The sequence below is a fragment of the Cavia porcellus genome, unplaced genomic scaffold (assembly GCF_034190915.1).
Source record: "Cavia porcellus strain 051 isolate PalLab524CR breed Dunkin Hartley unplaced genomic scaffold, mCavPor4.1 scaffold_15, whole genome shotgun sequence".
Taxonomy (NCBI): domain Eukaryota; kingdom Metazoa; phylum Chordata; class Mammalia; order Rodentia; family Caviidae; genus Cavia; species Cavia porcellus.
Window position 1 is genome coordinate 55,244,943 of NW_026947498.1, and position 23,584 is coordinate 55,268,526.

General features: G+C 37.6%; 1 protein-coding gene across 1 annotated transcript in view; it reads right to left on the minus strand.

The window, feature by feature from the left end:
- Positions 1-16,843: 16,843 nt before the first annotated feature.
- The window catches only part of Morc1 (MORC family CW-type zinc finger 1), a 163,723-nt gene continuing 156,982 nt past the window's right edge, over positions 16,844-23,584 (minus strand). The window contains exons 24-25 of the mRNA XM_063224421.1: positions 20,539-20,727; positions 16,844-17,817 (exon numbers count right to left, since the gene is read on the minus strand). Coding sequence (XP_063080491.1) covers positions 17,725-17,817; positions 20,539-20,727 — 282 coding nt within the window. The 3' untranslated portion in view covers positions 16,844-17,724. The remainder of the gene's footprint in view (positions 17,818-20,538; positions 20,728-23,584) is intronic.

The window sequence follows — 23,584 nt, forward strand, 5'->3', positions numbered from 1 at the left end:
ACATAATAAAATCCAGTAAGATACAACCTGTTTAGACCAATGGAGACAGAAGAACAAAAGCTTGATGAGACTTCAAAACAAGATGATACTAAATCAGTATTACTTATTAAGACATCATTTTCTCCAAAAGAGCTGTTCTTATCATCTAATCTTCTCTGCCTCATTTCTGTTGAGCTCTTTTTCTGTCATTAGCTGTCAGTTTGTCTTCTTCATTTTGTTCTCTGCTCCATTCGTTGTGGCCTCCCTGCCACTATTTCTGGATTCTTTGTATTTTTCTTTTTTTAGAATATCCTGCAATACTCTCTGTAGAGTTGAATTGGTGGTTGCAAATTCCCCCAGTTCCTCTTTATCCTGGAAGCACCTTGTTTTTCCATCAATTTCCAGGGACAGTTGTGCAGGATATCTCAATCTTGGCTGGAGATTATTATCTTTCAAAGCTTGAATTATTTCCCCCCACGCTCTTCGTGATTTGATAGTTTGTTCAGAGAAATATGCTGTAATTCTGATGGGTGTTCCCTTGTAAGTGATCTGTTTCTTGTCTCTGATGGCTTTTAATATTCTGTTCTTGTATTGAATTTCTGGAATTTTTATTATTATATGCCTGGGTGTTGCTCTGTTTGGGTTGTAGGTGGCTGGGGTCCTGTATGCCTCATACATCTGAGTATCTTTACCTTTTGCTAAATTAGGAAAATTCTCCTGGATTATTTCTGTGAGTAGCTTTTGTAGTTCATTTGATTGTGTCCCTACTTCTTCTTTTATGTTCTTAATTCTTAAGTTATGGATCCTCTTATCATCTTCTAGCCTTTGTATTTTGCTGTTTGTTTCTTTGTTATTTTTAAGAAGTTTTTCATTTCATTCTCCCATATTACAAGTCTGCCCTCCAGTTCAGATAGTCTGTCCTTAGTTTCTTTCAAGCTGTTATGCCAGTCTTGGATAGACTTCTTAGTTTCTTGATAGTCCCTTTGAACCTGCTTCACGTATTCTATGCTTTCTCTGTTTTCTCCATCAAACAATTCTCCCCTCTTTTTCTGTTCTTCCATTCCACTATCTGTTTTTTCTTGAGTGGTGCTTAGCATTTCTCTAACTATTCTGCTTACTTCTAGCTTCAGGTCATTGATAACTTCATTCCTGAACTGATCTATGAGGCTCTCTATATGGCGCTTAATGTCTATTGGTGTGGTGTCCGCTATTGCCTGTTTCTCAGAATTGGGGGCCGAGAGCCTTTCTTGTTGCTGCCTCTCCCCATATTCTTTGTTCCTTATATATGCAAGCTTACATAGGAGGCCCAGCTTCCCTCCCTGTCAGCCACAGTCTGATTGAACTGCACGGTTAGGTGTTCCTGCCCACCGCAGCACACCAGGAAGTTCCAGACCAGGCAGCCTACGTGGGGCCGCCCCTCAAGGCCACGGTCAGGCTCTGGGATCTGGATTGGGCCAGCCTACTGGGTCCGCCAGCAGCGTCACGTAGGCTAGGCACTTCTCACCAATCCCGCCTGAGAGGGGCATTTGTGGCTGAAGTCGCCACCGCGCCCTGCTCCCGCAAGTCTGTCCATTCCCAGAATGTCCTCCGCTGGAGTCAAACTGTGGTAGAGTGTCAGTTTCTCTCACTCACCTCACCACAAGTCAGTGCACACCTCCCTGCCCGTCCTGTTTTTGACTCCGTTTGCAGATTCCCATTCTCAGAGCTTCCGCGCGTCTCTCTCCTTGCCGAGCCGATGTTGAGGCAGCCGCCGCGTGGCGGGAAACCCAAATCGCGGCTTCCAATGGCGCGGGCTCCAGCCTCCAAACTGAGGCTTTTCTGTTCCTGTTCTAGCACCAGGACTGCATTCCAAGTTGGTTTCTCTCAGCCCAGTTCGTTCCTGGGTCAGCAGAGCATATCTCCACCGGCTTATGTCTCCTTACTCCGCACCATTCCTGACTTCTGAGCTGGGTCTTTCAGAGAGCCTCCGTAGCTGCTGCTACCTGTCCACCATGTTCTCCCGGAAGTCCTTCGGGATAGTCCTTTATTTGAGCCTCAGGGACCTTTGGGATCCAGCCCAGTGACAATGCCACCGCCAATCCTTGCTACAAAGTGGGAGGACTTTGACTACAGGGGATTTGCCTTTGTGGTTTTCTTGTTTCTTTCTTTTCTTTCTTTCTTTTTTTTTTTTTCCATATTAGAGGCATTGGGAAATAGAGTCCGCATAAGTGTGTAAGCTTCTGACCAGCCATATCTAAGTTCTCACACAATGAAAAATGTCTTAAAATGAAGGGAAAGAGCCCTTAAATTGACTAAGATCTGTAATAAGTTAAGGCAGGAAAAATAATGCTTCGAGATTTTAAACTCAGATTAACTGGGCAAGCTATCTCCTTTGAGATGGGTATTTCTCACCTTGCTACAACAGGAATCCTAACTTCAGACATGCAAATTTAAGTTAAATATTGTTTAAGACTATATAAAGGACAATCATAGCAGTAGTGAATCTTTTAGACCTGGTAAATGATAAATTTAAGTTTTAGTGTTATGTGTACTGTTTTACCTATGTGTATTATATAAAGTCAATATGTGTACTTGTGTTTGCATATGATTTAGATGGTACCAGATTAATCTAAAAATGAGAGTGCTCAATAATTAAAAAAAGAATACAATCAAACTTCTTTTAGTTATATGATTTAAACAAATATTTGAAACACAAAATAAAGGTATCTTCAAACTATTAACATCTATTTTGCTTGTGTCAACCAATCCAATTTGCTTTTTAGCTGTTTAGCTTTCAAAAAATACTTTGTTTCACAAAGATTATAAGAAAAACAAAAAACAAAAATGTAACTAAAATTTTAAAGTTTGTTAGGATCTTAAAGACTCTTAAGATTCAGTCAGTTAAATATTGAAAAATGTGGCATGCATTAATACAGACAGCACTGGCTGGGTATTCTTTTATTTAAAAGTTTAAATTGTTTGGCTTCTCAGAAAGTGTTAGGTAACAAGTCAGTATAAAAGCTGCTTCTTGCATTAGTAGAAGAGATCCTAAGAGGCAGTATTTTACAAGACATTGGTTTAAAAAATTATAGTTCATAGCAAAAATGGCTGTTCCACTTGAGAGCTTCCGTAAGCCTATGAGAAATGAACAATATTTTTTATACATTCACTCACGTCTGAGTAGACATTGTCCAGTCATGCTGTATTTCTTCTTAATTTTGTAAAACATATGGATTCATGTTTTCATGAATAATAACTTCTACAACTCTAGAATGACAAAACTGGGGGACACTGATTAGGGACCAGTATTTTCATCTGTAGTTTTTGCATCTTTCTACATCTTATAGGCTTCGACATTTTAAATGCTGATGACCAGTAAAGTTTATTGTCTCATCACCAAATTAAATATACATATGGATACCCTTATTATCCTGCATAGTTTGCTTTTGGTGACATCAAACTTTGGTTAAAAAAGAATTCATTTCACTTAATACAAGCTCTTTAAGGACTTTTTAGTAGCATACTGCCATAGTAAGTGTAGAGAAGGTATTGACTACAATTTTTGAGAATTTTCTTTTTCCTAGAAAAAATTGTTTTAGGACATTAATTTGTGTTTGTCAGATGTTTTATATTGTGTGGACAATTGGACAACGTTGAAGTAATTGTTAAAAATTAAATTCACTAAATATGTAAATAAACATCTGACTTATTTATAATAAAGTTGAAATGCTAAAGAAATTTGATGAATAATAATCCATATATTCTTTGCTTCTAAAAATTTAAGTAATGTACTTAAGTCTGTTATATGTATTCCATAGATTATTAATATGTACCTGTATAACACTGATATAAAATCAAAAGATATCTGATCCTTTAATAATTTGAGAATGACTATTCTAAAGAGACAAAAAAACTCAAAATAAAGACTTTTATAAGTAAAATTTAAAATGAGCATTAAGCAGTAATTCTCAAAGTTATTGAGAGTTTTATCTGTTCATCATTTTAACATATTCTAAATCTAATAATCTATATAAGCACAACTCATTTAATGTTTGAGCAACAGTTGATTTTAAGGAAAAAAACTTCTGCTGTGAAAGCTTTGATTTACCTGATCTATAAACAGCTATGATTCACCTGATCTGTTAATGGGTGTATGTATCCTAATGCTGATAGTTTTAAGAGATGTTGTAAGACTTGCTTTATTGTCTGTGATAGGTATACTGCTATTATCTTACTGTCTATTCTATGCTTAAATTAAGTATTTAAAATGAGTTTTTAAAAAAGTTGCTTTGTTTTTATGAAATATGTTCAATTCCATAAACAAAAATTGTGGGCTTTCCCCCATTTCAAATACATTTATTTTTCTTAGTATACAGTGCTAAGATTTATATATGACACACTTGAAGATACAAACATAGTTTTGAAGCTACTGGTAATATGTGGGTGGCATAATTTTTAACAATATAAAACTTTTGTTTCTGCCATAAATTGATCATATATGTTAACAGTGAAGCTTTTGATTAAAGTGTTTCTAATCAGACAGTTTGCTTTAAAATATTTTTAAAAATATAGTACACAGGATTAATGTAAAAATAATTGTTTAAAACACAAGGTTTAAGATACATGTTTTTAGTAAAATTTGCAACAAAACTTTTAAATTTGAGGCTTTAGAAAAGTCAAATAATGTCTTGGGTCCTCTACTGTTGTTAAGATTAAATGTTTAAGAAAATTAAGTCTTAGAGAGTTAACATTTACTTAGCTATCTCTTTAAAATATTGTTTTACAATTCTGGTTACAGAAACTACTGTTATGTGTGATTTTCTTTATTTTTATAAATGTAATTGTCCTAGTGTAATGCAGACAGTTTGTTATCTTAATATGCCGTAAAATTCACATAATTGTTTTGCTAAATTGCTACGTTGAGTATTGCATATCTTCTTGGTAGATAAAAAACAGTATTCTCAAAAAGGTACTTTTTCAGATAAAACAATAAAGATATACTTGTGCACTGGGTTAAAAAATGTTTACAGTTCTGTATGTAGCTAAAAAATTCTAAAAGTGTTATTAAACTGTAATTCTTGGTCTTGGCATAAGCAAGTTGTGGTGCTTTTTCCCGAATGGTAATTCATTTTTGTTTATAAGAGCAGGGGACTCCTAAGTATTTATTTGATGTAACTTTTTGATAGATATAAGCATGCTTCATAGAAATACTGACTTTCTTTAGTGAACGTGGTCACTGTGTTTCTTAGTTCAAGTCTATTGTACGGACTGGATTTGCTTTGCTCTAATTGGCTTGTTTCATATTTGTTTGTAAGCTTTGTAACGACTTGTCAAAGTTCCGATCTAGAGTTCTGACTAGGAAACATAAAAGGGTGGACTTGGCAGTGGACCACAGATAAAATCAGTCTAAGAACCTCTTTCTTGAAATCTCTGATACTGCTCAAATTTGGCAGAAAGCATTTTTAAGACACCATCCAATTATCTGTCACATTCCTTTCAACATGGGACATGTTCTGACTGACCATCACTGGGTGAAGTTACCTTGCACCAACAGCAAGGCTGCAGATGGGTAATGGGCAGTGCCTTTACAATAAAGAAACAAAATACACTGAGACAAGGGAAAAAGATGCAAGCATCAAGTCACCTGTGTGTCAACCCCACCAACATAAGCACAGCTGCAGGTGTTATAAAGACCATTCTTACGTATGATTATCTTAAAGGAAAAGTCTTTCTGTCCGGCTAGGTATATCCTGCCTTGGGCTTTCTTTTGAATTCAGCCTCACAGTTTTCAGTGATGTTTTTTGGGCTCAAGCATCTGGCTTCCTTTTGCTCATGCTCCAGTGACCTTTGATGGAATCTGTCTGCAGTGCAGCATGAGCCAGCCAGCCAGAGGAGGTGGCAACTCAAGGCTCTCGAAATTGAAGCCTGGACTAAAGCAAGAGGGGGAACTGAAACACAGAACTTCACAAGTCAGAAGTTTTTTGTGTCAAGATAAGCAATTCCTCTAAATTTCCTTCTGCTGAGCACATAATGAACACTCTCTTCTCTCTTCAGCCCACACGAACTTACAGAATATGCAGGGGCTAGCCTCAAGAGGAGAAGCCCAGTGTCCTTTCCACAAAATGCACCAATGAGATGAAGATGGCACGAGATGACAAACCAAGCATGGAGAGCTGCATTGGCTTCCTGGGTTCCTCCTCCACTCTGTTCCCGTCTAGGAAAGACGCCTGCCCATCTGCACGCAGTGAGATGGTGATTTGGGACACATGGGCTCTTCTGTCTCTTGGAGAAGGCTTTAAATAAATTCCTTATTCCTTTTTACCAAAATTTAGGGCCTCCTTTGATTTTGGCAAGTGGTGAGCAAAGGTACTAAAGCAGAGCGCAAGCATATAAACCTACATGGCTGCTAACACTAGTTTTAATTATTTGAGGAACCTCCACATGCTTTTTCATGACAACTGTGCTTACATGCTCAATAACAGTTTACAAGGGTTCATTCCCTTTTGTCTACATCCTACAGAGGATGTCAAGAAATGTCAGAGTGCCAAGGGGAAACCCAGAAAGGACAGGACCACAAAACAAATTGGATCTATTTACTTTTAATTTAAGCTCATTCTAATATGCGTCGTTTGCTTGACTGCAAGTCAAACCAGATTAGAAGTAGTAGACTAAAAGGAGATCAAAAAGTTATTAGTATTGTAACAACCAGAGAGGTGTGAAACCTAAATTTGACAGCACAAGAAACAGAAAACCAAGAAAAAGCAAACATGACAAAAACATGTCTTTTTTGGTGTTCTTTGGACTAGGTAACTTAGTCCCAGAAACTTATGACATGGGTGACTTGTGATATTGCATAGAGGGTAACCATTAATATTCATAAAAATGCCTCTGGTATATCAGGAAAATAATTTACAAGCACTTTGAGGAGGCAGGGAAGATGAAATGCATTTTGAGCGATAGCCCACAGAATACTTAAAACCATAGAAGAGCTTCATAGAAATTATAAATCCTCAGGGATTCTGAACATTTGATAGTTTTATTGATTAATCTAATTAATCCATGAATTTTTTTTTGTCTTTTTTGAGATGGGGTCTCGCTATGCAGTTCTGGCTGGCCTTGAGCTCACTTTTTGTAGCCCAGGCTGGTCTCGAACTCACAATGATCCTCCCACCTCAGCCTCCCGAGTGCTGGGATTACAGGTGTGAGCCACCACACCCAGCAATCCATGACTATTTTAGTTTTCCTTCAATAATTACACGACATTTCTCGCTATCACCTGATAGTAAGAATTCTTAGTTTTCTCATTTTACAACCTGATTTTAGGTTGAAATTCCCATACCTTTTCTGGCATATATTGTCACTACTGGGCTCCCCTGCTGCTAAGCAAATAAAAATTCTCTGAAGTCATTAATACCAGCAGAACTTCCAAGCTATTGGAATTTGGCTCCCGAGATGGGTGTGCCTTGTCCTGCAGTGGATACTGAGCGGGGTCTCACACCAAAGGCACACACACCCCAGGATGTCCCTCTGCACAATGACTGCCCTGATTTCTCAAGAGCAGCTTTCATTTGGACTGTAGATCCTCTCCCAACCATCTTTTTCACATGTTTCTGCTCCAGTGTGCATAAATGCATTCACTGGGGTAGCAGCAGAATTGCTGGCATGGGCTACAGCATCGACACTTTGAAGGAGGACAGCTCATCTTCTAATCTCGCGGGAGCACTGGGAGAGCCTGGGAAGCTGGTGTCTAGAGCAATGGCCTTCCACTCTGAAACTGGGCTTCACGCAGAGGTGCATGGGCCTGCAGGAGCCACACGGAATGAAGCCCAGTGAAATAAGAATAAGAGGGAGAGACGCACTCAGATAGATGGGAATTAGGGTGTAGGGCATTTGAGGGCAGGGGCTAACAGTAGAATATGCCTCATTTTCCCACTGATGTTCCTTGAAGGTTACATGCCTTTTCCTTTAATGTATGCTAAAATTCATGAGGAGAAAAACACTGTCATGCTGAGCAGACAACATTTAAGACATGTTTGATAACAGAGCACAAAACATAATAATATCCTAAAAGAAATCAGTCCCCCACATGGCCACAAGGATTAAAATAGCTCTTAGTTATGAACAAGTTTAATGCTCCTTAGTCCCTGCTGTTGGCTCCTTCTAAATCACCTGGGTTTTATTTTTGTTTTGTTTTGTTTGCTTTTTGGCTTTGAAAAACTGATCAAAAGGTTGGGCTGAATTCCAGTCTTAATGGACCCTTGTTTTTTATTTTACTCAGTCACTTATTCCAGCTTTCCCTTCCACTGTCATTGGCACTGTCTTTTAAAATCATCTATTTGTAGTTTTTTCCTCCTGGTATCTGTACACTTTGAATTATAACAAATTTGCACGAAAACTAACATGCAATTAAAAGCAGAAAACATATGAGCTTATTTCAGATGGTCACTTCATTTTCTTAACTTCTTTAATGACATTTCATTTTTCCCCTGCTTCTCACATTTGTATGTTTGTTAAGAAAAGAAATTGTGTAGCTTCTCAGGAATGAGTAAATTTGATAACAATTGAGTAACACTCTTTAGATATAAAAATGTATCTGAATGTAGAATGTAATTTTTAACATTTTCCCCAAACTAAATTAGCCAGATAAAGAAAACAAAATAATATAAAACATTTTAACTTTTTGTTTAACTGCAAGCAACATATTGACTAATTTGTATTGATTTTATCTGCCTTCTTTGATGCAGTCACATTTATAAAAGCAGATTCCTGTAATTTGCTTTTCCATAAAATGTCACCAGTGCATTAAATACTTTGAAAACAGTCTTTGTAAATCAATCTGCACTTAATTAGATTTAAATGATAGCATTAGAATTCCACGCTGAGATTTAATTTGGTTTTAAAGTAACCCCTACATGCAGAACATTTCCAAAGATGGAGAGGTAAATTCCCAATTATTGTCAAGCATAGGTGGTAACTATGCTTAAAGGATAGACATGTCTAAAAGCTGTGGGTTATCTGAAGATTTCTGTGTTCAGAGTGATCGACACACTTCACCTAAATCTCATTTATAGAAAGAAAAATAAAAGGATAAATGCGAAATTACAGCCAAGTGTAAAGCAAAACACTGTGTCTTGTTCCTGTTAAAGGTGTTATGAATTGGTCAGATGACTGGTCTTTTGTTCAGACCTTAAGGAGCCAAAAGGGTCCATGTAGGAGGATGCATATTACAGGAAGGGTGCTCTGCACTGTGCCTAGGTCTCCAAAACAGGAAGTGCTGTCTGTCCACCTGCTATAGATTCACTGTTTCTGCTCCTCATCTCCAGTCCACCGCCCTCACCCCCCGCAGCCGTTTTCTTAAATTGTTTTCATGTAAATGCTTTCTAGATGTCAGCCTTCTTCACTACACTTGAAATACTCTTAGAAAGCTACTCGAAATTTCTGACAGCTACAAACTACCTATGAACAGAAAGCCAGTGAGAGGAACTCATCTGTACAGTTTTAAGATTGAGTTCACCTGGCACTGACTGATGGTATTTTGTTTACAGCCAACCCGAGGTGTTGTTTTCTGAGAAGGGCATAAGCAGTATTTCATGAGTGGAATCCATGTGTTTTTGGCCACCCATGATGCCTACAATACGGAGCAGCACACGGGGCATAGGAGGAGGTCCTTTTCATACGTGAAGAGGCAGATGGGGAAACCAGGACTTGAGAATCTAAGTAATGTTTTAATGAAGTTACTAAGTGGTGAAACAAAGTGTTTCTGATTACAGCTGAGGAGTCATGGGCTCTAGGCTTTGTTTCTTCACTTGTTATCTCTATTAAAACATTAAATTTTCAAGTCTCAGTTCCCCATCTACACTGAGTATATGCCTTTCAACATCAACTTTGAATACTGTCAACATATTGTAGTCAGGGGTTGTACACAGAGAACAATTCAGATCAGGACATGGAGTTTATAATATTTTTATAATGGTCACTGGAGGTTAATACAGGAGAATGCAGGAAATCTATCCGCAACACCAACGACATAGATTATTTAGTCAAGAGTCTAAACCCCATGGCAATGTCCCACATGAGTCCAGATAAAAACCCAGAGTTCAGGACAACGCCTCCACGAGTCCAACTGGAAGTGCAGAGCCCACAAGAAGGACTTGCGCCAGTCTCTTTTATGGATTCGTGCCAGGAGGACCCGAGGGTCAGCGGTGGAAGCCAGAAAGTCTATGCCAGCAGGATGAAGGAGCTGTGCTAGTGGGATGAGGGCTCTAGCCAAGAAGTCACACTCACAACAAAGAGCGGGGCTGTCCTGAAAGGCACCACAGCTGTCCTCAGCGACACGGAGGCCCTGAGCTCCTCCGACGACAAGCACAGTCGGGTACGTGCCAGGAAGCAGCGTGAGGAGTTCATCCTGGTGACCAGGCAGCACATGTCTTCCCCTCCAGAGTCAGGAAGCAATGCTCGATGTGAAGAGCAAAGCTTCTCCAGGAGAACCAACAGACAGCAACTCAGACAGCAACTCATAAGAGAACCAACAATGCCTCCATAACGCCTCAATCCCTCTCAACAACTCTCTTCTTCTCCACCTACTTATCCTGGCAACCCTCCTCAGGTGGAGAATCTTCTCTCAATGCATGCTAATGTAATCCAGCTGGTATTAAGTTGACCACCAATTTTCAAACCATAACACAACATAAAGAATAGTTTTTACATGGAAAAAATATACACTTTGGACTATTATTATATTAAAAGGAAGTATATGTAGGAATGTGCAAAATATCTAGCAAGAAGTAAATAATCTGGTAAGTAGAAATGTGGAGCTGCAGATACAGTAGTCAACAGAGTCAAGTTTGAAGACAAAGGAGCATGCTGGGCTATCATGTAGCTTTTTCTTTTTGCTAAAAAATTCTCTCTCTGCTCATTTTCTCTCTTTCTAAAGTCCATGGCTACATATGCCCTCTGCTTCCTAACTCTGTCCCACTCCAGTTTCCAAACTAATCCTGTCCGAGTAAAATCTCAGTTGCAAACCAGCATGAGAAATAGTCAACCAAGCAACCTAAGAAAGTATCCATATCCTAAGTATCCTAAGAAAGTATCCACCCTAAGAAAGTTTCCTAATGGAAAAGAATTACCTTAAGTGGGATGTAAGCACCAAGCTACTAACCACTCTTGGGACCAAAACCCACCAGAAGGAAATGTAGTTCTGTTCGTTCCGGTTCCCCTCTCTGAACCTCTTTCCTTCTCCAGTGCACAGTTGAACTCAGTTCATAGCAGCCTTAGTCTTGACTATTTAAAATGAAAGGCTCTTGAGAAACAGGCATCAGGGCCTCAGTGAACTGTCCTAACAGGAAGCGGGGGTGGTAAAGGTCAATGTGATTTTGCTTCAAACATACCAGAGTAGACTTTCAACAGGACACTTCTGTTCCATAGTTAGTATTAAATAATGAGTACATAATAAGATCACTGGAATTTGGAATTTGTCCATTTGGAAGCATTCCTTGATGCCATGAGACTAACGAGATTTCTTAGGCATAATAAAAAGAAAGATGGGGAGACAGTGACTACTCAGCCCTGCGGATGATTCTCTCAGGAGGATTCTCTGAGGATTGTCGGCATCCTTCTGGGAAGCCCTTCTTTGGATAGTTCTATACATTTACCAGAAGGTGCTCAGAAGATTGATTTCTTACCACCATTAACTTTTTTTCACTCTGTTTTATGTCTATAAAGATTAATGGGTTTCCTTTTGGCAGGTTTACATCTGCACATAACATACAATGACTGTTTTCATCTTCCCGACCCCCGTGCCCATCACCCTGCTGGTTTTCTCTTTGGAGGAAGGTGCCACGCATATCATACACTTTATCATGCCCATCCCCTGTTACCTACACTTAAACCTTTACCTTTCTCTTATTCCCTTCCTCTTGTCTAATAACCTAGTCTCTCTTCCATTTTTTAGATTCTACAGGGAAAAGAGAACACATAGTATTCGTCTTTCTGAGCCTTGCTTATTTTGCTCTGAAATGGTCTCCAGAGCCATTTATTTTCCTACAAATGACAGAACTTCATTCTTCTTTATGGCTGCATAATAAATGAATGCATGTATCATAAATTCTTTATTCATCTCTTGATGGATATATAAACAGGTTCTATATCTTGGGTAGTGTGAATTGTGTCACAATAAATATGGATATGAATGGGTAAATACGCATATGAAGGTATACCTAGAGATGCTGACCCTAAGTGCCATGGGTATATGCAAAAAGGTGGCATAACAGAAACAAACGGTAACTCCATTTTTATTTTATTTCTTAGGAAATTCCATATTGAGCTGCATAGTGGCTGTGCTGCTTTATGTACATTCCTATCAGCAAAGTAGAAGGGTGCCTTTCCCTCCATGGTGCTCATCCTCAGTATATTAACTGCTTTTTTGTATTCTTGATGATGTTCATTATGACTTGACTGGGATGGAATCTCAGTGTACTTTTGATTTGCATTTCTTCAATGGCTAAAGTTGCTGAACATTTTTTTCAGATGCTTACAAGATGCAATTGAAAAAATATTTCAATTTGTATAACTATAACAGCAAAAGACACAGTGTCATTAATCTCTTTCAAAATACTTCCTCTCACAGCACACTGTGTCCATTGGTTTCATCGTTTTCCGAAGCAGGTCTGGAAGTCCTCTTTCGTAAGTATCTTTTGTTGTGCTGTCATGGCTTCCTGGATGTCCTGATAATTCAGAATATTTACTTTTATGGCCATTTTGACCTTTGGGAAAGGCCAAAAGTCACATGGTGCCAGCTCTGATGGTCAAGCTGAATGAGGACGTACTGTAATGTTTCTGTGAGGCTGCCTTTCCATGGGATGACTCTCAGCGTCATTCACTGTATTTTTAATCACACTTTGTAAAGACACAAAACAGCACTCCCAGAGCTGCTTCAGATGGTGGCAAGAACAATGAGGTGTGCTCAAAGCAAGGAGGAGTATTCTGAGGGGGAGTAATAACATTTTTAATCCTTTACTGTATATTTTGATTATCCCTTTGATTGGCTATTGTACTCCTCCTTTTAAGAAGTGTATATTTTGTCCATTTATTGATTAGGCTGTGTGACTGATGTTCTTTCCCTAAACTGTTTATGTATGTCAGAAGAATAACTGGTCAGGATTGTCTCCCATTCTGTAGGCTGCCTCTTCTTTCTGGGAGTTGTTTCCTTTGCTGTGCAGAAACTTTCTAATTTGAGGTAGTCCCACTGGATTCTTCTCATTATTTTCTGTGCTATTGGAGTCCTACTCAAGAAGTCTTTTTTCCATGTACCTACAATTTCAAGTATTTCCTCTATATTTTCTTTTAGTAATTCTAAAGTTTCAGGTTTTATACTTAGATCTTTGATCCATTTTGACAGTATTTGTACGGGATGAGAAGGATCTAGTTTTGGTTTTCTACAAGTAGAAATCCAGTTTTCTCATCACTTGTTAGAGACGGACTTTTCTCCAACTTGGTTCTTTTGTCCAGAATCAGATAGTTGTAGTTGGTGTAGGTTTGTTCTTGTGTCCTCTATTCCATTCCATTAGTCTGAGTCCATGTTTGTGCCAACACCATGCTGCTTTTATTACTGTGGCTTTGTAGAATAATTTGAAATCAGACACTATGATTCCTATATAGCTATGCTCTATTTGCTTGGGGTCATTTTGACTATTTTGGAGTCTTTTGTGTTTCCATATAAATTTAGCATTGTTTTTCTGTTCTGTGAAGAATGGCATTGGTATTTTAAAGAGGCCTGTATTGAACCTGTGGATTTCTTTTGGCAAAACGGCCACTTTGACAAAATTCTGCCAATCCAAGAACATAGGAGGGATTTCTATCTTCTAGTGTATTCTTCAGCTTCTTCAGTGTTCTGAAACTTTCATTGTAGAAATCTGTCACCTTTTCAATTAGACTGATCCATAAGTATTTTTTAAGCTTATATGAATGAAATTGTTTTCCTGATTTCTCAGTTAGTATATTATTGGTGTATACTAAAGCTACTGCTTATTTATTATTGATTTTATATCCTGTTACATTGCTGAATTCATTTATCAGTTCTGAAAGTTTTTTGGTAGAGTCTTTAGAGTTTGCTAAGTACATATCATCTGGAAATAAGGATAATTTGCCATTTTTCTTTCCTGTTCATATCCCTTTTTCTCTGTTGCCTAACTGCCATAGCTACAATTTTATGAGCTATATTAAATAATACTGATCAGAGTGGACACTCTTGCCTCGTTCCTGAGCTACAAACTTTTATTAATTACAAATTTTTACACTAAAGGGGAAATAGATACTGATGATGTCAGAGGAAATTAATGCAAGTTTTTATTAGTGCATATTAGTTATACAAATAGTGGTTTTTATTTTGGTATATTTTTCCAGAGAGGTTATAAGCTTTTATTATTCTCCCCCATCTTCTTCCTCCTTCTTCTCCCCTTCCCTGACTTTTCTCCTCTTCAGAGCAGCCTTCCTAGTGAGTTTTCAAGTGGCAAGAATGTCACTTGTGGAAGGCAAACCCAAAGGCTGGGTAAATATCTTCATCTATGATAGACCAAACAATGAATTATACTACTTGCAATAAACGTAAAAAATGTGAAAGATACTTGAAGAAAAATGGCACTTTACGGTATCAAGCCTTGAACACATTTTGGTTTTGAGTTTAGCAAGACTTGATTGCAAAAAACATTTACAAAAAAGATAATTCCCTATATAGTATTGTATGCTACACCAAAAAAATCCAAGAAAATACAAATAAAATTTAGAGAAGTGTGTATGACTGAAAAAGTCACTTGTAATTTCAATGAAAACTAAACAACTGTATTTATACAAGAAAATGTGGAAAGGTAAAATTATAACTAGACTTGCTAAAACATGATTCGGGCATTAGAAAATGCAAAAATAAATGAAAAAAGATATAATTTTTAAAAGAAGTTCTGTTCCAAAGAGGAATTAAACATACAAAAATTTGACGATGAACATCAGTGGGGAAAGGATTGGTTATTCAATTAATAATTCTGAGACATTTCAATGATTTTGTAGAAACACAGATACATATGTACACACACAGACACATATGTAAAGTGAGATTTTCAAGATAAATTATAGATGACTCAAAGGTTTAATGATATAATAATTAAAATTATTACAAGAAACAAGATTGTTTTATAATTTAGTAAGGAAAAGTCTTCATATGACTACAGAAAGCATAAGCAAAAGATATTAAACCAAAACTCTTGCATGATTCAAAACATCATAAAACATTTAAAAATTATAAGAAAATATTTGTAATATATGTAATGCAAAAATGTAAAATTTGAAATTAGTTCTTATAAATTAGTAAGAAATAGATCTTGCCACCAAATAGAAAAAGGCACAAAGGCTAAATTTAAAAATGCAAATGACATTGAGATGTGAAAAAATGCTCAACCAGTTGTAAGTAAATGTACATTAAAAGTCCAAGAATCGCCAGACATGGTGGCATATGGTAATCTCAGATCCTCATGAGACTTAGGCAGGAGGATCACAAGTCTGAATCCAACCTGAGCAACTTAGTAAGACTTCCTCTCAAAATAAAATTTAAAAAAGATGAGAGGCAGCTCAGTGGTGAAGCACTTGCCTAAAAAGCATGGAACTCTGGGTTCCTCCCCAGCACCATGAACAAACACTACAAGGATAATTCGTTTGTTTACCAATTTGATCAGCAAGCTAAGGTACTGAGATTTCACTGGACAGGTGGAGGTATGGAGGAGTATGTATTAACAAAATACACCTTGTACTACTAGGTACAACAATTTACCTTGTACTACTAGGCAATATTAATAATGAAATGCATACATTCTTTGACCCAGCAATTCACTTGCTGAGATTTAATCAACAGATACAACTGTATGTGTATAAAATAAACACAATTACAGGGATATTCACTGTTAATGTGCATGTAAATCTGAAAGGACAAAATATCAAAATGTCCATTGATAAGGGAGTGGCTAAGTAAACTGACATTTTCATAGCATGGAATAATAAAAGGCAGTTAAAGATAATGAGAAATTATCTCCTTACCTCTCAGATATATGGCTACATACATTGCTTCTGACATGAGACAATCTCGATAATATTTTGAATAGAAAAAAACCTCAACAGCATTTTTTGAATGCTCTTACATCCATCTCTTCAACTATAAAAAAGTCAGCATGGTGCTACATAGCTTGTTTAGAGGTCAAGTTACAAGTAATTGGTAAGCTATACCAAAGTAGAATTTCAGTAAGGAAGCGGGTAAAGACATGCCTCTTGGGAAGACTGAGTAAAAAGCTAGACACAAACTTTGCACGGTATCCTGTTCACAGGACACAGGTCTCTCACAAATAGGAATGAAGCAAGAGACGAAGGGAAAGAAGGGAATAACTAAGATGTGTTATGTACATGGACCACCTTCCCATGTAATCATTATGTCTTGAAAACATGTACTAATAAACATACAAAATGAAAAAAATTTACTTAACATATTTAACTAATTAACTTTATTTAATTTTTTTTCTTTGTACTGGGAATTGAAATCAAGATCTTGTACTTGCCAGGCAGATGCTTATGCCACTGAGCTATATCCCCAGCCTCTCATTAGTTAACTTTATTGGTAACTTTTGGGCATACATAGTAATCAGGTTCATCATAGGGAAGTTGTACCTGTACATGATATAACTTGGTTTTTTTTCCATTCCCTCCCTTCAACCCTTCTGTGAAGTAGGAAGAAAATGGTCAAATGGGAGGGTAAACTAGGGAGTGTGGAGGGAGAAACAAAGAAAGGAAAAAGAAAAAGAAAAACAAGAAAAGAAGGAAAAAGATGGAAACAAAGCTTTTTAAAAATGGCATATTTATTAAACATCTACATATCACAAAATTATACAATTCACTCATTATTAAATGTTTTACTGTTTTAGTTCAAGGTTGCAAACATTTCCAAAGAAAACAATCAGTTATTCAGGTAAATATAAAGTGATTTCTCACACATGTATAAATATTAAAATATAGTTATAAATATGTATTATGTTTAAGAGGTTTTTCTTTAACAATAAAATTAACGTATCAGCTATATCACAAAGTTTTTGAAGGATTAGTATTTTCTTTCTTTTTCTTGCTTTTAGATAGGCTCTCACTATGTCGTCTAGGTTAGCCTTGAACTCACTTCGTAACCCAGGATGGGCTAGACTGAGGCACTGTTTCTGTGCTGGAATTATACCCAGGTCCTTACATTTTCTGTTTTGTTGAGTATAAAACTATAGTAAAGCAAGGACATACTGTTTTCCTTTTCAACAAAAGGAGCTGATTTTCTAGTTCTTTATATATTGATTTTGAAAAGCACTATCTTCAAGTTTTAAAAATTATTTAAGTTAAAGCAAAATTTAAACTAAAATGACATTTGCATTTTTCTTAGTAACACACACACAAATTAGAAAATTTGAGAAATTATTTCTGAGAGAACAGAAATAGAAGCAAGAAAATAATTATGGAAACTTTTAGAATAGTTAGAAAATAAATTGTAAATTTTCAATCAGTCACCATACCTAAAGTGTACATTTTTTTTTTTTTTAGAATTAACCTGGCAAATTTTACAATAGCAATGACGAAAGGATTTTGAGAAAAATCTTCTGATGTTCGGATTAGCATTTTTAAAAAGAGAACAGCTTCCCTAAGGTTTAATTTTAGACGTTCTGCCCTTGTTCTCTACAGGGAGGGTGTGGCCCGCCTCTGTGGTCACTGCTCAGTATTTTGGAAAAGGAGTGTGTGGCCTTCAAGCAGCCCTTCTAAGTAGGCATCCATCTGCTCCGGGTCTCCTGCGGGGCAGCCCTGGAGGACAGAAGCCACAGTGCATCAGGGAAGAAGCTGTTGGCTTCACTGCCTCAGCCGGGAGGGCCCCCACCATGTCCTCCGAGTCCCACACAGCAAGGAAACCTGCCCTTTGTTTAAAATGCTTCTAACATTTTCGTAAGTTTTCTCATTAAAGTTCTCATTTTATGTTCATAGGTGGTGAGCAATTAGAATCAGTTTTTGTTTAGTGGAGGTTGGTCCCACTGGTGTTTTCCTCTTTTTTTTCTAAAATACTTGTCATATTCCTAAAACCCCCAACCCAGTACCATCCTTCTCCGTTGCAGGCTCTCATCTCCCATTTTAAATGTTCATGATTTATGGCCTTATAGGCAAAAAGCAGGGACCCAAAGTGCACTTCCCTGGCTCCTCTTTCCGTGGTAAATTTTCCCCTTCACGTTTGGCTCCCCACCATGCTCTCCCCACTTGGACACATCCTTCCTTTCTCTGACCCTTGTCTCCTTACTGGGGTAATTCATGCTTCCCTTTCCTGGGCTTGTTGGTCTACAACAGGACAAGGCGATGTGCTCTTTTAACTGATCGAATCAGTCCCTTTCAGGCCCGCTTACAGCCCACTCACTCCCAAATGGACAGATGGATGACAGAACTGCTGGGAAGGACCTTTCAGAAATGATTTCTAGCTTTATGACTGTCCCCATTGTGTGCTCAGCTCCACCACTCAAGTCTTCCTTTCCTTCTCTGGTTCTATTAAGTGTGTTTCAGCTACTTCTTCTGCCTTACTTTAGGGTCTTGCTCCTATGGATGGCTTTCCACGGTGTTGACATTCACCTGGATTTCTAAATATACCAAATATAGTAACCCTGAAGAAGATCTGTGAGCCTTCCTGACCCTGAAAGGTCTCAGCCTGTTAGGTACAATCTATCTTTAGGCTACTATTCTCTTCCTGGCAGACTAACCGCTTCCTAGGTCTTCACACTGAGTTCACCCAGCTTTTTCACGCGCCTGTCCCACTGTGTTGGCTTTGCGTCGGCCTCATCTCTATCCTCTACTCTATTCCACTGCAGTTGCTCTGGCAATCAGGGGAACTACAAACGGTATGTGTTTGAGTCAGAGCCATTTAAGTACTTCTCCACTGATCGTAGGTAAAGTTTCATATTCTGGTGTCAGAAGACCTTCACATCCCTACCAAACTTAATGACAAAAGCAAATTTAATTAATATAATTACCCTGGCTATTCTGGGAAAACTAAAAGTTTGGCATTGAAGGTAATTTTTTTAATTTAGGGAGTTATTATTCTTTCATTTTCCCTAACCAAACAGATTGTCTATTATGAGAATGAATAATTTTTAGAACCTCTGTCACAAAGTAATACTGAATTTTATACCAAATGTCTTTGGTCTCTCCAGTGTTTCTTATTGAAACAGTCATCACTGAAAGCCCACCATGTGCCAGGTTCCACAGCGTACCTTTCACATATAAACACTTTTATAAGTACAAATAGTCATGGCTCCTCTCAAATCCCATTTTCACAGCAATAAGGAACCTGAAGAACTATCATTGACAGAGGCATGAATACAATAACCATAATGTAAACACAGCTAACACTGGTTATTATCCTTTTTATTTTAATGAGGTAGCATTTTATTTTTTCCTGGCTCACCCTGGTGAGAAGGGACTTGTGTTTTGTGATATACTAAACACTCATTTTGCAATGTTCACAGTGAGGATTGAATCACAGGCAGTCTATGATTAATACATTCTACATTGATGCCCAGTGAGTGACACTTCCTTTCACAGGTGAAACCATCCCTGGTAAATGCTGGATAACATATTTTAATTTTTACTGTAATAGAATTGCTATGTAACATATTAGAGGATGGACCTTTCTCTATTAATTCCCTCTATTATAAAATCTCAATTCTTTATATATTAAAATATACAAACAATGATGACAGTAGTTCATAGTCATGTTTCCCCACTTCTCCAACATCTCTAATATTTGGAGGGCTTATTTTTATTTACACATGCATACATAAAAGTTATCTAGTTTTCTAAAAAACTTGGAAAAACAGTTTCCTATTGAATACATTACTGAGGAGACACCAAAAGTGTCTTCTACCAAGAGCACAAAGACTCCAATCTTTAAAGATAAAAAAAAAATGTAAGATGTTCTAATATACACCTTTGTGGTTATTCTATTTATGATCTTAATATCCTTACAGGGACACTGAGGTCTCATTATGAGACTTGTCCAGGGTCAGTGTGGTCTGACAAGAGCAGAAGAATATATCTGAGGGTTCTTTTTTGCTCTGGATCATAGATGTCCCTGAAAATGCTCATGTGGCTAGGGGTGTTGCTTTCAGAATGTGATGTGTCTTGGAGGTGCCAACCTTGTCAGAGAATTAATCTATGGGTGAGTTCATAGCTGAGCGGGATGTTAGGGGATGGGGCTTAGCTGGAGGTCGTAGCTCTCTAGAGGTGTAATCTGGAAGAGTGTATTTGGCCATGGCTCCTTCCTCTTTCTGCCTCCTCACTCTCTCACTAGGATGCTTTTGCCTCACAATATACCTAAAAAGAAACAGAGCCTGCTGACCATGGACTGAGCCCTCTGACACTGAAAGAAAACAAACCTTTCCTCCTTTAGTTTGACTTTCACAAGTATTTTGTTACAGTAACACAAAGCTGATTAGCAAAGGGTCTTTCCCCAGAGCATACTCCTACTAATAAAATTTCATCACTCACCAGTTTCTGCAGCAATGCTGCCATTTTTGCATGAAGATTGTTCAGTTTATCTTCAGTAAGTTTTCTTTTTTGTTCACAATGCAACAGAGAGACTTCATTAAGTATTGCTCTTCTACTGCCATCATAGATAATGGATTGTATTTTCTTCTTCATGTTTTTTTCATACTGAACCATATAAACACTCTGGATCTGGAAATATTTTTTAAAAGTATATTTTTAAAATGTTACTATCCTTGCTAATCTTACAAAAATATTTTATATGCCAATGCTGCACATGTGTCTCAAGGGTCAACATTGTATGTAAGTGTCACGCCAGTCTAAACTCTTAATGCCTTTAAGGAACTTACTCTCTGAAGGTAAAATGTACAATATTCCAGTAAAGACTACAGTGGCATGAAAGCACTAGGATCAGAGAGCATTTCTCTTTGGCATAAAGAACACATGCTGTGAAGGTTGAATTTATTCTCCCACTAGTGGTAGAAAACTACTCAAAACACAAAGGGAGTATGAGAACATGCCCTTTTTCCACATTATCATATCCCATAGGCAATGAGAAATGGCCAAACAATTGGGCTATCTTGAAGAAACCGTGATGTTGCTTGTAACTCAAGACTGTAGTGTCTATAAACTCAGAAGCTACAGAAGGAGGAATCCTACTGTCTCATTCTTTTGGGGTGTATTGTCTTGATGCAAAGAGTATGAGCAGCTATGCATATGTCCCTTAAAATGTAAGGGTCTTAGCTGTTTTCCAAGATTGCATGCTGTGACTGAGGCCCTCATGTAGCAAGAAAACCTAATGGAAAGGTCAAACGCTTCCATTGTAGTATGACAATCATTGTTTGAGTCCACATTTTGAGAAACAAGATACAGGAAACATCCCATTTTAATACCTTGATGTTTCTGTAATAAGGCACTGTGTTCTAATGTGGCTGGGTAGTGAAGAACATTGTAGGGTAGCGCACCCATCCTCTTGGCCCTGCCCCCTTGTCCGTCTCCCATCACATCCACCCGCTGGTGCAGGTCCTCCCCACACAATGCCTCACCACCACTGCCAGCCACTCATCTCCCAAGAAATTCTCTTCTTTCTGTAAAGTCTAAATGAATAATACCATTTTCATCTGTAACTCTACTTAATAAATATCCACTAACTACTTCACAAATTTCAAGACATTTGAATTTAATTATAGGTGGCACAGAAATATGTAGAGTAGGCTTTGCCCTCTAGAACTTCCTACTTGATTATGAGATAGCACAAATATGCACGTGTATCTTACTGGAGAAAGGCATCGTGCTCCCAAGGAAGGCTTAGATACAATCAGAGTTCAGAGGAAGGTGAAAAGTTGTTCTTATTGAAACCTGACTTATAGTACCTGGCCTGGATTTTATGTAGGTAGGTAACTTTCTGATTATTTGAAATTTTCACTTATTATTAATGAAGAGGAACATGTGGGAGCAAGGAGAAAATAACATTCCCTACTGGCAAACAGTGGTGTGAGTGCATGGGTGTATGACAGTATACTAAACATAAGACTAATTCTGAGTTTTGTAGGTCTTCTTGAAGAAATCTTAGATTTTTAGAGTCTTTCGCTTGTTAGAAGTTTGTGCAAGGTGCCAAAAATTAGACTTTGAGGTCCAGGACCTGGATTCACCTATTCTTACATCATTCCTATATCAGACTTTTTTCTCTGCTGCTTTCTCAGTTTGGTAAATTCAATGCACAAAGGATCCTCTTAGTCTCTGGTCTGTCTTGAAATGCTACCTTTTCAAATACTAATTGCCCACTGTATCTGAAATTGCCTCCATTTCTCCAGCACAGCAACCACTGTTAATCCCCTGGTCTTGTACCACTGTTGCATGGCACACCATGTCATGTGTTTATTTACTTATGTGTTTATCATCTTGCATTCTGTGACTCCATATTATTTTTTACATGGCAGCTGAGATGTAAATCCTTGAATGTGTCAACAATTTACATTCACAACAGCAGAACTTCAAACACAAGGTACAATCCTGCCTTGCCAAGCTAGATTTCAAGATCTTAGAGGGAGGAATTTGCCCTTGTTTTGTTTTGATTCATGTACTATACATTGGGTAAGATAAACTTGGGGTAGTTATCACATGATATCTATCACCTTAAACATTATTTCATTATGGAAAGTACATTCATAATCCTCTCTTCTATTCTGATATACACACATTATGTTGCTTTGTGCTTCCTCCCACATCACCATTTTTCCTCTTGCTTCTGGAGATCCTGGGCTCTGACTGAGCACTGTACTGCTATACACTATTGTGCTGTGCAGTAAGCACACAGCAGCACAGCTGTGACTGTGTCTGGCAGACATACGACTGCTTCCATGATTTGCTTGCATCTATGAATGTTCATAATACAAGGTTCATTTGTGTCTATGAACATGCACAACTCTAATGTTTATAAGTTGACCACTTATTGAATATAATACATTATTATAGAATCAACTTTTAGTATCTTCACCTTATAAGAAGTTTATGACTTACAATAAAGAAACAACCACCTCTTGCAGGAAGCTTTACAGAGGCTCCTGTTGGAGGCCTCAGACAATCCAATGGATGACCTCTCCCCTAGCTGGAAGGTAGAGTATGGTAAATACTTCAACTCAGTTGGAACAAGTAAGGTGGGTTATAGGTAGTTTGATGTGACCAATACCCTTATTTCTGTTTCCAGAACTCTGGAATTTTACAGTTTTAGCCATCCTGAATAATAATAGCCAAGAAATACTTGTAAAAAAATAAGAGCAACAATAAAACAACCCCAAACAAAATTAAAGAAAAATACAAAATACTAAAAATACTACTATTTGGAAGACAGATGTATTTCTCATTATCTGTAAAGAAGAATATGCTACTGGTACATTTGAACAGACCTGAACTGATGCTGAGGAACAGATAAGGTGAAATGGAATATAAAGTAAAATTCAACCTCTACAATCCCTCTGAAGTGGTAAAATGATGGTTATGGAGAAAATATCAGGGACTTTTGGCAGTCAGAGGTATCAGTGGAATGCAG